At 35.0% G+C, this 15,947-nt stretch overlaps 1 protein-coding gene and 2 pseudogenes across 1 annotated transcript; all 3 read right to left on the reverse strand.

Moving 5' to 3' along the window:
* Positions 1 to 224: 224 nt before the first annotated feature.
* Positions 225 to 4,619, reverse strand: LOC110604853 (annotated as a pseudogene).
* Positions 4,620 to 5,304: 685 nt separating this feature from the next.
* On the reverse strand, positions 5,305 to 15,319 carry LOC110605040 (G-type lectin S-receptor-like serine/threonine-protein kinase RKS1). Its single transcript, XM_021743337.2, has 7 exons — positions 13,871 to 15,319; positions 7,029 to 7,166; positions 6,707 to 6,870; positions 6,386 to 6,596; positions 6,055 to 6,292; positions 5,804 to 5,954; positions 5,305 to 5,715 (listed from the first exon to the last, which is right to left on the reverse strand). Exons 1-7 carry the CDS (start codon positions 15,300 to 15,302, stop codon positions 5,416 to 5,418), a joined length of 2,634 nt encoding a protein of 877 aa, XP_021599029.2. The 5' UTR covers positions 15,303 to 15,319; the 3' UTR covers positions 5,305 to 5,415.
* Positions 7,106 to 9,372, reverse strand: LOC110605042 (annotated as a pseudogene).
* Positions 15,320 to 15,947: the final 628 nt, after the last annotated feature.

Raw genomic sequence — 15,947 nt, forward strand, 5'->3', positions numbered from 1 at the left:
ATTAAAAAATAAATCCATGATTAAATTTTTTCAATCCTAAACCGAATTGAAACTAAGTTATCTTTAAAAAAAAAAAGAAATAAAATTACTTTTTTTGATTTTGACCAATAAACTTTAGCTAGACCCTTAAATTCTGACTTTAGTAGAAGCTAATTATACAGACAAAAAACTGTTCAATTCAATTCACAACATTTTCCACCGTAAATATAAATCACAAATCTCTATTAATTTTCTTTGTTGTGAATGAAGAGGCAATATCTCTTGCGGGCTTCAACCTCTGTGACTGTGACCTTGTTTAAAGAAAAATTGACTGCTGCCGGTGTTGACAGATTAGGATCACTGCAATTTTGTCTGAAAATGAAGGCAGGTTGTTTAGGATAAGGAAGCATTGATTCACCATTTAGCATGACAATAACAGATGGCATGGTGGGTCTATCTGCTGCCTCTTCTTGCACACACAATAGCCCAATCTGAATGCATCTTATTACTTGGGAATGGGAAATAAGACCTATCTCTATTAACATTGAATCCACTATGTCCAATGCTCGGCCTTCTCTCCATAAATCCCACACCTTTGTCATTAAAAAAAAAAAATGTTACTAGTGAGTTTTAGTTCATGGTACTAAAATCATTTTTAGAGTTTAGCTCGACTTACATATTCTATCAAATTTAAAGAAGGATCTTCCAAAAAATAATCATTCATCTTCTTGCCGCTTTTACTCTCTAACAATACAATTCCAAAGCTAAACACATCTGATTTTTCTGAAAATTTTTCGAATATCGTATATTAGTGTCATGTAACCGCCGTAAAAGAATGTTAAAGAGATTATCTTAGTTTTAGTAAATAGTGTTGCGCCTTATTTTCTATTTCTTTGGGTTTTTATTACTATATTTCAGCAACTATGATAGTCTTATCTTGAGCATCATTGCCATTGAATATTTTAGCTATGCGAAAGTCTGAGATTTAGGATTCATATTCGTATTTAATAATATATTGATAACTTTTAAATCCCTATGGATAATTCTCAACCTTGAATATTCATGGTGAAGATATAAGAATTCATGAACAATTTCAATTATCATCTCAAAGCGTTTACTCCGATCCAACATAGATCTTCCCTGATAAAAATTTGCACATATTTGTATTATCATTAATGTGAATTCTAATTCAAACCTAATTCATTATAAGCACTAAAAATTCATATTTGACTGCCTATAAAACAAGTAGAATCAGCTTATTTGTATTTTGAGCGTATGAGAAGTTGTTTTGATCACTTATTCTCAAATATATATATATATATAAAGCTAGATCGGGGTATATTTAAATTCATATATTTGTACTAAACGAAACATCTAAACTTGTGTATTTATGCCAAGTGGTACACTTAATATATTTTATTTTTAAATTATATTTTCATATTTAATAATATTACTAATTAATATATCCATAATAAATATAATTTATTATCTTTATTATTACAATTTATATATAATTTTTAAATTTTCATTATTATAAGTATGTGAATTTTTAATTTTTGATAATTTTTTAATATAATATATTAGTTTATAATTAAAAAAATATAAAATTAAAAAAATTATATCTTTAAAATAATTAATAAAAAAATAATACCGTAAAATGTAAAAAATAATATATTTAAACTTATAATATGTATTTTTAATTATATTTCTATTATTAATAAATAATATATATATATATATTATAAATTTTAAAATAAATTGATGAGAGATTAATAAGTGACACAATAATCTTAAATATTGATGTGTTATGGTGCAAATATATTTATAATTTTTTTATATATTTATAATTTTATTTTTATAAAAAATAATTATTAATGTATAAGTAATAAATATAATTTATTATTTTTTAATCACTATTAATATATAACCTTTTAATTTTTTACTATTTTCTAATATAATAAATATAAATTTTATTATATTTATTGTAATAAATACAACTTATTATTTCATTAATCACTATTAATATATTATCTTTAAATTTTTTACCACTTTCTAATATAATAAATATAATTTTCAAATGATTCGTATTTTAAAATTTTTTTTTCTTATTATTTTCTTAACATGTAGATGAGATGCATGGTTGTATGGTCAACTCAACCCTTTCTCTTGGCTAGATTGAATAGATGGAAGTTGAATGAAACCACTACCGCCACTGCCATTATTGAACATGATTGATTATTAGGTTTTACCAAAATTAAGCACTAGCGCCACTGCCATTACTAAATTTCAGTAAGCTTTATTTTGTTAAGTATATAGTTTTTTAATAGAATTTATTATTGTATATTAATAACATATATTATTAAATCTTTAATTTTCTTTATTATAGATTTGTGCTTATTACTATTTTAAGTTTAAAATTTTAGAAGGAATGTTTAATATCCGCACAAAGGACTAGTTGATAAATAAAACTAAATCTTACCTAAAATAAAGTAGTCCATACTTTTGTTGGGCAAATATTCATAAATTAACATCTGCTCTCCTCCCTGAATGCAGCATCCTAGAAGCTTGACAAGATTCCTGTGTTGAAGCCTTGCAAGCAGCATAACTTCATTTTTGAATTCTTCTATCCGTTGACCTAAACTGTGGGATGATCTTTTTGTAGCAATTTCTTGCCCATTGAGTAGCAGACCCTGAAATCATCATCTCAGATTCTTGCTTTTCAGTGCAATCTGACTTTAAATATGTAAGAGGGAAATTTTACATTATACACCAGGCAAAAACCACCCTCTCCAATTTTGTTGTCTGGAGAAAAATGGTCAGTAGCAACTGATACAGTGGACAAATCAAAGAATGGCGTATCTTGAGGCTGCCTGGTTTCTGCAAGTTCATCTGCCACCACTTTAGACAGTAAGTCTTGGTTCCATGCCTTCTTCACTGTCCTTGAACATGAATATATAAAAAATAACATCATCTACATGTTTCATGCAACTATTATTCGTCATTATTGCACAAAATGACTTATATTTTCTTCTCCTCTTCCTCTTTAGCCACAAATAGCCAAAAACTGGAAATGAGAAATATATTGAGAGCAGCAGAGACTACTGGAATCAACACCATCCCCTTCTTTTCAAAACTTCTTATTTTTCTCTCAGCTGCATTATTGAAAAAAATTCACACATATAATAATTTGATAACATCACTAAGAAAATCTTCATCCTTCATGTCCATTACTACTCTTTTCTAGCAAACAAGATTTGGACAGGAAGTAAATTGGTGTAAGAATGGCACAAATGATGCAATCTGAGGAGGTTTTATTCATTAACTCAGAAGTCTAAATGAAGAACATGGAGCTAAAATGATCAAACTAAGTACCCATGTTCTTAACAATGGCATGGCAAGGAAGGAGAAGAATACCCAACTCTTTTGCATCCACACGAACGTAAATGTCGTGTCCCTCTGTATATTCCATGGCGTCCATTAACTCCCCATACCAAGTCAAGCAGCCAAATCCCGTCCTCTGAATATTCAAGCTTGCAAATGCTTTGCAGGAACAATTCCTCAAGCACAGTTGCTCACATTCTGCGGTACTCAAACTCATGTTCAACAAAGCCGATATTGAAGTATCAGGAATCTTCACCCGCTCTACCTTGACAAACCCTTCTCCATTTCTGCATATTGATGTTGTTTGTTGTCGTTTCCTTACACACCCAGCAGAACCATCTCTGAGATACCAATTCTATTGGGACTTGGGCTCGTACCCTGGGAGACACAAGCACTCGAGACGGTCAAAGTTGTTAGAGTTCAATATGCTAAATGAACCACAGTGTCCGTAGTTGTACTTGGGTTCTGACCGGGAGCCATTGACTGGAACTATTGTCCCAAGTAAGCCTCTGGATCAACCCAGAATCCTTAACCACAATTCTTGAGAGAAGATATTCATCTTCCAAAACGAAAGTATAGTATATCTCATCTTGATTGTTAGCAGAAGTAGGCAAATACCCAGGCATTGGTGCGGGATCCCAGGGCCACGGGTTGCTTCTCCATACTCGGGTTAAACCATTGTACAAAAAGAACTGGGGACAGCAATTAGGGTTGAGCTTATAGTACCAGTACCCTGTTCCTGGGTCATCTGCTGATCTCCATGAAGTTAAGGACTTATATAGGCCATTTTTACGATTCAACTCAATTTTCAGACCAGGAAGCATAGTATCTGTGGGGTAATCAAAACTTTGCCATACAATTCTGTTGCTTTCATTTTGAATCAAAACCAGATTTCCTGAATCTAAGCTACACAACCCTCTGTTCTTTCCATTGAAACATTAGTGGACCACAGTAGAAATCATGGGCCACAGTTGTCATAGAGAACAAGGTTTCCATCTGCGCTTATGGAGAGGTATCCAGAAGAATCTTTAATGGGATTGTTCCTGTTTGCCACCCACACCATGACTTGCCCTGGTAGCTTATGATCCAAATGCCAAGATATTTATACTTGAAGTTGCCAGGGCTGAAAAATCCCAACTCAAAAATTCCATTTTGGGAGACTAAGGTATTGTCTTCTGTGAGTGATTGATGGTTGGTTATGGCGTTAAGGAATGACAATATGGGAAGAAAAGGGTTAGAAGCAAGAATTTCAGAAGCATTTCCATGCTATCCACAATTGATTTCTGATGCCATTGGCAGAAACTTATGGACACTTTTGGATGTTTATGATTGTTAGAATATTGACTTATTCTTCAAATTTTGAATTATGATTGTTTGGCTAAATCCAATAACTTAGTTTTAAATTATTTTGTTAAGATTTTTTAAGTTTAAAATTCAAGATAATTTAAGATGTAATTTGAATTTTCAGTTATATTTTTATATATAAATACCAACAGATTAACCGGTCTCATTCATATTCTTGTTCTCCTCTCCTCCTTAAAAATCAACTATGATATACTTCATTTTTTTATTACTTGCAGGCTGATTCTTGACTTGATCTGAACTAAACCTACCAACCGTGCACGTGATGGGAATCAACAAGTGGGATTAACTTTTATCTTATTGTTAGGTATTTGGGGATTTGAAATTTCTTGAGTCTGGAGAGATTGTAGAAGTGGAGATGGATGGTGAGAGGAAGGAAGGAGGAAGTCTTACAAGTGAAGGGAATTTTTACTCTAGGGGATTTTGAGGGCTGCTGAAATAAACTACCTCCTTAAAAGAAAGTAGCTTATAATTTAAGACTTATATAAAAAGTAAAATAAGCACATCTTTGTGAAACACAGTAAATAATTAATAGAATAATAAAATGCAATCATGTTTTAAAAAACAATATTTATCATTTAAAATTGGTTAAATTACACTTTTCCTGATATTAGCATACTTGAAATTCAATATACAATTATATCATCCCATAAACCCAAATATGTTGTCCTATAAATTCCTACAAGCATATCTCTAGCGGGCTTGGACCTTGGTAATGGTCACCTCATTTAAAGAACAATTCAGTCCTGGTTTTGACAGATTAAGATCACTGCAATTTCTTAAAATGAATGCAGGTTGTTTAGGACAAGGAAGTGTACTTTCACCGTTTAGCATTAGAACAACATTTGGCATGGTGGGTCTGTCTGTTGCGTCTTCTTGCACACACAATAGTCCAATTTGAATGCATCTCATTACTTCAAGAGGAAGAGACAATTCTTTTAGACATGAATCAACTATATCCAGAGCTCTTCCTTGTCTCCATAACTCCCATACCTGCGTCAGAAAATTATAGCTTTTCTTAGTAAAAGCTGAAAAATTTTGGAGCTTTTGTTGCTTGAACATATCTTTATTAGTTACTTACATGCCCTATCAAGTTCAGGGAAGGATCCTCTGGATAATAAGTGTAGCTCTTCTTACCACTTATAATCTCCAACAATACTACCCCAAAACTGAAGACATCCGACTTTGTCGAAAATTTTCCAAACATGACATACTCTGGTGCCATATAGCCACTGTATGCAAGGAAAAGAAAATCGAAAGACCATATTGTAGTATTAGCATATGGCACTATACCTTCGTATCTATCTACTTGAGTATGCATGAAACACTTACTATGTTCCTACGACTCGGTTAGTCTTGTCCTGAACTTCATCCCCTCTGAATATTCTTGCCATGCCAAAGTCAGAAATTTTGGGATTCATATCAGCATCTAGTAATACATTGCTGGTTTTTAAATCTCTATGGATAATTCTCAATCTTGAATCGTGGTGAAGATACAAGATTCCACGGGCAATTCCAACTATTATATCAAAGCGCTTATTCCAATCCAGGATTGATCTTTGTCTCTGATCTACAACAACATTTTGAAAGCTAGTGATAATGGAAAACATACAGTACCAACAATTAGATAAAAACTGAGAAGCAGGGGCATAAACAGTCTCACCAAAAATAAAGTAGTCCAAGCTTTTGTTCGGCAAGTATTCATAAATTAACATTCGTTCTTCTCTCTGAATGCAACATCCAAGAAGTTTTATAAGATTCCTGTGTTGAAGCCTCGCAATCAACATGACTTCATTTTTGAATTCTGAAATCCCTTGTCCAGAACTATGGGATAATCTTTTTACAGCAATCTCTTGCCCATGGGGCAGCTGACCCTGAATTAAGAATCTCATATTTAATCCACATCAAAAGCTATTCTAGCTTAGAAAAATTAAGCTCCAAACTTATTGGTTACTAAAACTTTGAGATGCTTAGTGGACTTTACCTTATACACTGTGCCAAAACCACCCTTTCCAAGTTTGTTAACTGGACTGAAATTGTTAGTAGCGGCAGATACGGCGCGTAGATTGAAAATTGGCAAATCTGGAGATTCTCTACTTTCTATAAGCTCATTTTCCAGCAATGTAGAAAAAAATCCTTTCTTTTCCACTGTAGTTCAACAGAATAACAAAAGGTCACATGTCATATATTTGTTTCACATGAGTACTTTTATACCTAGGACTTCTGATATTAGATACAAATTAGGTTTAAAAAAAGCTGTTAATTGTACACTACAAATATTCAAGCAGGCTAGTTTATTTCTTTACCTCCTGTTTTCCTTCTTTTTCTTAGCCACAAATAGGAAAATATGACAATGAGAAATATTGTGAAAGCAACAGAGAACACTAGAATAGCCAACTTGCCCTTCTTTTTGAGAAAACCTCTTCTCTTCTTTGTATACTCATCTGCATAACCGAGGAAAATTACATTGCAAATACAAAAGAAATGTGGTATTTAAACATAAAAATTATTTAAAATGTAGAAACATTTAGGCCAAGTGCAGGCGAATAGCTACACAAAGAAAACTCATTTATCATCTTGTTAATGGTGCTCTTTCTGTTATTGGAAATTTAACAAACTCAAATCTGATTAAAAATTATGTATTTCATGTTAGTAATCAGACGAATAATATGCCTTTCTAGTGCAAGAAAGGAAAAAAAAAAGACTAATGAGCTTTAGTTCAATAGCCAAATGAATAAAAGAAAGGGATGACAGGCATTACAGGCTGGGAGATTGTATAAATAAGATAGAAGTCAGAATAAGGCCTGGAACACAGAGGTAGATGTTTTAGAAATGCATTTGCTGGTTAGGCGTCAATAGCAAGGCAAGAAAAAGAATGCCTAACTTCTACGGCATCCACACTAACATACAACTCACGGCCCTTAGAATACTGCGCAGTGTCCCTTAATTGCCCGTACCAAGTCAAGCAGCCTACTCCTTTCGTCTCTATATCTAAGCTTGCATATGCTTTGCAGGAACAATTATTCAAGCACAGTTGCTCACATTCTGTACTACTCAAGCTTGTGTTCAGTAAAGCTGCTATTGAAGCATCAGGAACCTTCAGATTCTTTACCTTAACAAATTATTCTCCATTTCTGCACATTGACATCATTTGCTCTCGCTTCCTCACTCACCCTGCAGAACCATCTCTGAGATACCAATTCTTTATGGACTTGGGCTCATACCCTGGCAGGCGTATGCATTCTAGAGTATCAAAATTGTTGGCGTTCAACATATCGTATGCTCCACAATGTCCCTAGATGTACTTGTCTGAACGGGATGCCCTCCATTGATAGGAACTATTGTCCCAAGTAAGCCGCTGGACCAATCCAGATTTGTTAACTACATTTCTTGTGGGAACATATTCATCAACCTCTGAATGGAAAGAGTAGTATATCTCATCTTGATTGTTAGCAGAAGTAGATGAATAACCAGGGAAGTGTTGTAGATTTCCAGGGCCATGGCGAGGTTCTCCAATATGGGATTAAACCCTTATACAAAAAGAACTGGGGACAGCCGCTTGGATTGAGCTTGTACACCCAGTCCCCAGTTCCTGGATCATCCGCTGATCTCCATGACACTAAGGACGACCGTTCTAGTCCAATTCTCCTGTTCAACCCAAGTTTCTGACCTGGAAGCATGGTATCTGTGGGATAGTCGAAGCTTTTGCCAAAAAATTCTTTTGCTTTCGTCATTTTGGACCAAAATCAGATTTCCTAAATCTAGGAGCTGAGCTACACAGTCCACAGTCCACAGTTCCTTCCAGAGAAATATTAGTGGACCAGAGAGGAAATTCTCTGTCATGATTGTTATAGAGCGCAAGGTTTCCATCTGGGGTTATGGAAAGTACTCCTGAAGTGTCATAATGGGATTGTTCCTGTTTGCAACCCACACCACAGTTTGTCGTGGTAGTTTGTGATACCAAATGCCAAGATATCCATATTTACAATTGCCAGGACTGAAAAATCCTAGTGCAAAATTTTCTTTTCTGGACAGTAAAAGGTTGCTGCCAGTGATGGATTGATTTAAGGTTATGACAGAAATGGAAAGACTGATACAAGAAGGGAAGAGGAGGATTAGAAGCAGGGAGTTGAGAAGAACTTCTATACTGTCCATGGTTGAGACCTCCTTATCTTTTTAGGGAAAAAAAAAACAAAAATCGAGTCTTGGTTGTCATAAAAGGGAAAACCGTGTTTGTGACTTTATGTTATGGTTTGACCTCATCGTAGCTTGAGGTTTAAGGAAAGTCTCAGGAAATTGGCAAAGGGAGGGGAGTTGGGCAAAGATCCATTGGTGCTTGATGAGTTCAAATACTTCGAACATGTAATTATTTCATTATAATTTGGTCAAATTAATTTTTCTATCCTCATAAAGCTGAATTTGGCTTTATCTAAATTTTTTTTGCATATTTAGGTGGCTTTTCTGCTGTTCTCAAGATGTTTGACATATTGCTTCTGAGGCATTGTGGATTTCTGAGTAATTTTTTTTTGAAAACAAAAATAGTAGAAATCCGTTATTATTTTTTATATGAAAGTACCTTTCAATTATTGTGTTTATTGCCATGGCTTCCTTTAAGAACGATAGCAAGTATAAGATATATGTTTTTCAGAAATAGAGGAAATGATGTTAAGAGGAAACGATGTTAAGAGGAAACGATGTTAAGAGGAAACTTATGAAGGCTAATATATTATTGATGCAAGATTAGAGAGAAATATATAGGTATACAAAATAACAGAACCTCAACAAAATAAGCAAAATAATTATGCATATCAGATATGATTGATAGCATATTTGATTATTCCTAGAAAATAGCAACTGAATAACAAATAATGATCTAATATTCAAACAATTTTCAAAGTAGTTCTTAAGTCAACATTCAACGCTCCTCATTGAGTTAAGAGCAGCAAATGCCAAGCCTCTCTCTTAAATACTCAAATCTAGCCTTGGAAAGAGATTTAGTCAAAATATTAGTATTCTGAAATTCTGAATTGCAGTGCACCAAACTTACTCCACCATTCTTTTGAACTTCCCTAAGAAAATACAATTTAATCTTGAAGTACTTGGTTTTTCCATGAAATATTGGATTATTTGCTATCGAAATTGCAGCCTGGTTGTCAACATAAACTTCTGTGCTTCTTTTTTCTTCCATAGATAAGTCAACTAACAATTTCCTTATCCACAAAGCTTGATTTACTGCCAAAGTAGCTGCAACATATTTTGCTTCAGCTGTGGATTGAGCTATCACATCTTGCTTCTTGGAGCACCAGGAGAATACACCAAAACCAAAGCTAAAACAGTAACCTGAAGTGCTTTTCATGTCATCTAAGCAACCACCCCAATCGCTATCAAAAAAACCATGGAAATTAAAATTCTGGACTTGACTGAACTTAATACCATAGTTTACTGTGCCTTTAATATATCTAATTATGCGTTGTGCTGCTTGAAGATGAATCTCACTAGCACAATGCATGTATCTTGATAGCAAACTTACAGCATGCATGATATTGGGTCGGGTTGCAGTTAGATACATTAGACAACCTATTAAACTCCTGTACAACACCTCATCAACCTTTTTAGCTCCATCTTCTTTGCAAAATTTCTCCTTCAGATTCATTGGAGTTGTGGTTGACTTGCAATCCTCCATCTTGAACCTTTTTAGAATCTCCTTGGCATATTTTTGTTGGCAAATAAAAACTTCATTTTCTTTTTGAAGCACCTCAATTCCAAGGAAATATGACATTTCTCCAAGATTTGTCATTTCAAACACCTCCATCATCTCTGCCTTGAATTGATCTATCAATCTTCCATTGTTACCTGTTATTAATAGATCATCAACATACAAAGATATTATAAGTATATCTATTTCTGTTTTCTTAACATATAGAGTGAATTCACTCAAGCTTTTATCAAAGCCTAAACTTAGAAGATGAGAATCAATACAGCTGTACCAAGCCCTAGGGGCTTGCTTCAAGCCATATAAGGCTTTTCTCAAACGATATACTTTATTTTCATCTCCATTAACCAGAAAACCTTCGGACTGCTCCACAAAAATTTCTTCTTCCAAGTAGCCATTTAGAAAGGCTGACTTTACATCAAGTTGATGAACTTTCCATCCCTTTTGTGCAACTATAGCCAATAGCATTCTAATTGTATCAAGACGGGCCACAGGAGCGAAAGTTTCTGAGAAATCAACTCCAAACATCTGGGCATAGCCTTTGACCACCAGTCTTGCTTTATGTTTGTTGATAGATCCATCGAAATTCATCTTTGTCTGATATACCCATTTTACTCCAATGGCCTTCTTATGAGTTGGTCTGTCTACAAGCTCCCATGTGTCACTTTTCTCAATCGTTTTCAGCTCCTCCTCCATTGCTGCAACCCATTTCTTGTCTAAAACAGCATCGACAAATTTTTCTGGTTCCATAATAGCCACATTGCACCTGTGATAAATGTCTTCAAGTGATCTTGTGCCCCTTACTGGTTCATCATCAATAGCATCATCATGATTTTCAATGTTCTTTGGAATTTCATTTTTTTTTAGTATCATTCAAATTCCATTTTTCGTCTTCCAGAAATCTCACATCTCTGCTGGTTATGACTTTATCTGCTTGGGGTAGATAAACTCTGTAGGCTTTTGATGTGTTGCTATAGCCTACAAAGATTCCTGCTTCTGCCTTTCTATCAAGCTTATCTCTTTTCACCTGAGGCATATAAGAAAAACACAGGCATCCAAATATTTTTAAATTTAACAGAAACGGTTTATAACCAAACCAAGCCTCAAAAGGAGTTTTATTCTTCAAAGCTTTAGTGGAAAGCCTATTGAGTAAAAATGCTGCAGTACTTGCAGCTTTTGCCCAAAATTTCTTCGGTAATTCCATCTCATGCAGCAAGCATCTTGTCATCTCCATTATCACTCTATTCTTTCTTTCACTTACTCCATTTTGTTGCGGAGTGTATGATGCCGTCAATTGGTGTTCAATTCCTGCTTCTTTACAAAATTTGTTGAATTTGTCAGATGTGTATTCCGTGTCGTTATCAGATCTTATGACATGTAATTCACATTCACTTTGATTTTCAACCCATGTTTTGAACTCCTAAAACATACCAGCAACATCAGATTTGGATTTTAAAAAATATATCCAACAGAATCTTGTACAATCATCAATGAATGTAATATAATACTTACTACCATTCAAGTATGATATTTTAAGTGGACCTCCAACATCTGTATGAACAAGTTCCAGCGTCTGAGTTGCTCTCCATTCTGTTCTTTTTGGAAAAGGCAATCTGGTCTGTTTTCCATATTGACAGGCTGCACACATCGGCAAATCTTTCTCCAAATCTGGTAAACCTCTCACCATTTGAGTTTTCTTCATGAAGAGTACAACATTATGATGAAAGTGCCCTAATCTTTTATGCCAAAGCATAGTATTGCTATCTCTTTGCGCAACAAAGGTTTGTTCTTGTTCCAGCATGTCAAGAACAAAACTTTTGCCTTTCATTTTGATCCTAAACACCTCTTTTCCTTCAGGATCAATAATTGTGCAACATTTTTTTTCTAAAAAACACTTCATAATCTTTTTCTAGCAGTTGCCCAATACTCAACAAGTTTCTATTAATATCCGGTACAAATAAAACTTCAGAAATGAGTTTCTGACCTGATAGGCTTTCTATGGACACGGTTCCTTTGCCTCTTGCAGCAATATGTTCACCATTTCCAATTTTGACTTTGGTGATGATGCTTGTGTCAAGCTTCTTAAATAACTCCCGATCATATGTCATATGATTTGTGCAGCCGCTGTCTATAAGCCATCCTTCAGAGTTGTCTATAGCAACACATGACGCTATAAATAAGTGCTCCTCTTGATTTTCATCAACGACAGCCTTAGCCTCAACCTCTTCTTGTAGTTTGCCCTTGCATACTCTTTCAATATGTCCTAACTGACCACATTTATTGCATTGGACATCTGGTCTCCACCAACACCTTTGTTGAGGGTGATTTGTTTTTTTACAGTGAGGACATGGTGGATAATTTTTGGTATTTCTTGTCCTCTGTGTCAGTTTCCCATCTCCAGTTCGAGAATGCGCTTGATAAGCACCTTCTATAGATACTTCATTCCTCATAAGCCTCCTTTGCTCCAAAGCCTGTAAAGGATTTAAAAGTTCTGCCAAGGTAATACTTGACAGATCTTTAGAGTTCTCCAAAGATGAGATTGTTGCTTCATATTTCTCAGGTAATGTAACTAGGATTTTCTGAATAATTCGTTCGTCAGAAAAATCCTTGCCAAAAAGTCTCACTTTATTGGTAATATCAAGAAGTCTGTCAGCGTACTCCTTTGTCGTTTCTGATTCTTTCATCCTTTGCGTTTCAAATTCACGAATTAAATTCATGACTTGCATATTATCTAACCTTTCATTTCCTTGATACTCCTTTTCAAGATATTTCCATATTTCTGCAGCAGACTTCTTTTGCATAATTCTATTGAGAATCGAGGGCGAAACAGCGGAAAACAGGCAATTCATGGCTTTAGTTTTTCTTGTCACCTTCTCTTTATAAATCTTGATTTGAGCCATTGTTGGATTATTTCCAAGTGGTGGAACATCATAATTTTCTTCTACAGCCTCCCATAGATCATAAGTTTTGAGGTAAGTGTCCATCCTAACAGCCCAAGCTTTGTAATTAATTCCATCAAATATTGGTGGAGTAATTGCACCAAAACTAGACTCTCCCTCCATCTCACGGGTTGGTGTTTGGGTTTAATTTTGGTTCACTCAATCTCACAGGTCCTTTAAGATAAGAGCTCTGATACCACTATGTAAGATATATGTTTTTCAGAAACAGAGGAAAAAATGTTAAGAGGAAATTTATGAAGGCTAATATATTATTGATGCAAGATTACAGAGAAATATATAGGCATACAAAATAACAGAATCTCAACAAAATAAGCAAAATAATTATGCATATCAGATATGATATGATTGATAGCATATTTGATTATTCCTAGAAAATAGCAACTGAATAACAAATAATGATCTAATATTCAAACAGCCTTCAAAACAGTTCTTTTAAGTCAACATTCAACAGAGCAAGGCAAGAAGAAAATCGTACCTAGCACAATTGCATCCACACGAACGTACAAGTCACTTCCCCCTGCATACTCCTCCACGTCCCTCAATTGTCCGTGCCACATCAAGCAGCCAAAGCCTTTCCGCTCAACATCTAACCTTGCAAAAGCATTGCACGAACAATTCCTCAGGCACAATTGCTCGCACTCGAAGCTGCTCATGCTCATGTTCTTCAAGGATGCTATTGAAGTATCAGGAAACTTCACGCCTCCTACCTTAACAAACCCTTCTCCATTTCCACACATTGTTGTTTGTTGATGATTCCTCACGCACCCATCAGAACCATCTCTGAGATACCAATCCATTAAGGACTTGGGTTTGTACCCGGGCAAGCATTTGCACTCAAATGCATCCACATTGGTAGAGCTGCATATGCTGTATGCACCGCAATGTCCATATTTATACTTGGGTGCATACCAGGATTGCTTCCATTGGCGAGAACTACTGTCCCAAGTAAGCCGCTGAATCAATCCAGAGTTGTCAACCACAGTTCTCGTGATCACAGATTTGTCATCAACCATGTAAGTATAGTAAATCTCATCTTCAGTGTTGGCAAAAGTATATCTGTATAAATACGCAGGAAGTAGCGTTGTGAGAGAACGATTCCATGGCCATGGGTTGCTTCGCCAATATGGGATTAAGCCCTTGTACAGAAAGAACTGTGGAGAGCCAGTAGGATTCATCTTGAAGGATGTGTCTCCAGCTCCAGGGTCATCTGCTGATTTCCATGAAGTTAAGAACCTGTTGAGGCCAAGTTTCAGGTTGAGTCCTATTTTCATACCTGGAAGCATCGTGTCTGTAGGATGATCAAAGCTTTGCCAAACATTTCTTTCACCTTGGACCAAGACCAGATTGCCTGAATCTAAGAGTTGAGCTATACATGCAGATCTTCCTTTTAGTGAAACATTTGTGAACCATACTGGAAACTTATGGTCATGGCTAGCATAGAGAATAAGGTTTCCATCTGAGCTTATTGAGAGGGATGCTGAAGAATCATTAATTGGATTATCCCTATTTGCAACCCATACCACAGTTTGTTCCGGTAGTTTATAGTACCAAATGCCAAGATATATGTGCCTTGAGCTTCCACGGCTGAAGAAACCTAGAGCAAAGTTTCTTTCTTTGGAGAGTAAAATATTGCTGCCTGTGAGTGATTCATTGGTGGTTATGGTGTCCAAGGCAATGCAAAAGGGGAAGATAAGGGATAGAAACAAAACTTTCAGGAGCATTTTTTTAGTATGACCAATTGATTTCAATAGTGTTTCATTGAAATCCAAGTGAACACTTGATTTGTTGAGGTTGGTGTTCCTTCTTGACAAAATGTTTTTGTTTCTTCCAAACAATGACTTCTTTGCCATGCATTTGAAAAGTACACTAGTGACAAATATAGAGGTCAATTTTAAGTGTTCAATCATTAAAGGTGGTAGTTTTTTCCTTCTCATGTAAGACTTTGATGATGATGATTTGTGTTTGGCACTCATATTAATTAGGCTGCCTGACCCCTTTGACGGGCATATCGAGTGGGCCAGGCCTTTGAGCAATTTCCTTATCTTCTGAGAAAATTAAAATGGAAGAAGCATATACGCAAAAACTTGGGTGGCATCTGATAGCAATATCAAACATTTGCATTTTTAGAAGGCTGCAGACTTTGTAAATTACCTGGTTAAATATCATTATTGTTTCCCAATCTATGCTCCCACAAAAAGAGCATAATCAATAGAAAAAGAAGAAAACCAGGTTAGGAGACTTTGTACTAGTTCCTCACAATTTTTCAGTTAGTATGCATCCTTAACCAATTTTCTTATATGCATAAGAAAAGAATCATGTCAATCTTCTAAACAGAAAAAGAAATTACAAAAGAAACCAATGAAATTAGCAGCTAGACAAGGTATGTAATTCTAAAAATGTAGATGGCAAGAATCGAGCAGTAACTATAAGATAAACTTTGTCGAGAAAAAAAAAAATGCTAGGCCCTTATATTTCATGTCCTAGCAATATCAAAACCTGTATTTCTTACGGAGTTGTTTGCATGTTTCTATAGGATTTGATGTGAAAACCTT

The sequence above is a fragment of the Manihot esculenta genome, chromosome 17 (assembly GCF_001659605.2).
Source record: "Manihot esculenta cultivar AM560-2 chromosome 17, M.esculenta_v8, whole genome shotgun sequence".
Classification (NCBI taxonomy): Eukaryota; Viridiplantae; Streptophyta; class Magnoliopsida; order Malpighiales; family Euphorbiaceae; genus Manihot; species Manihot esculenta.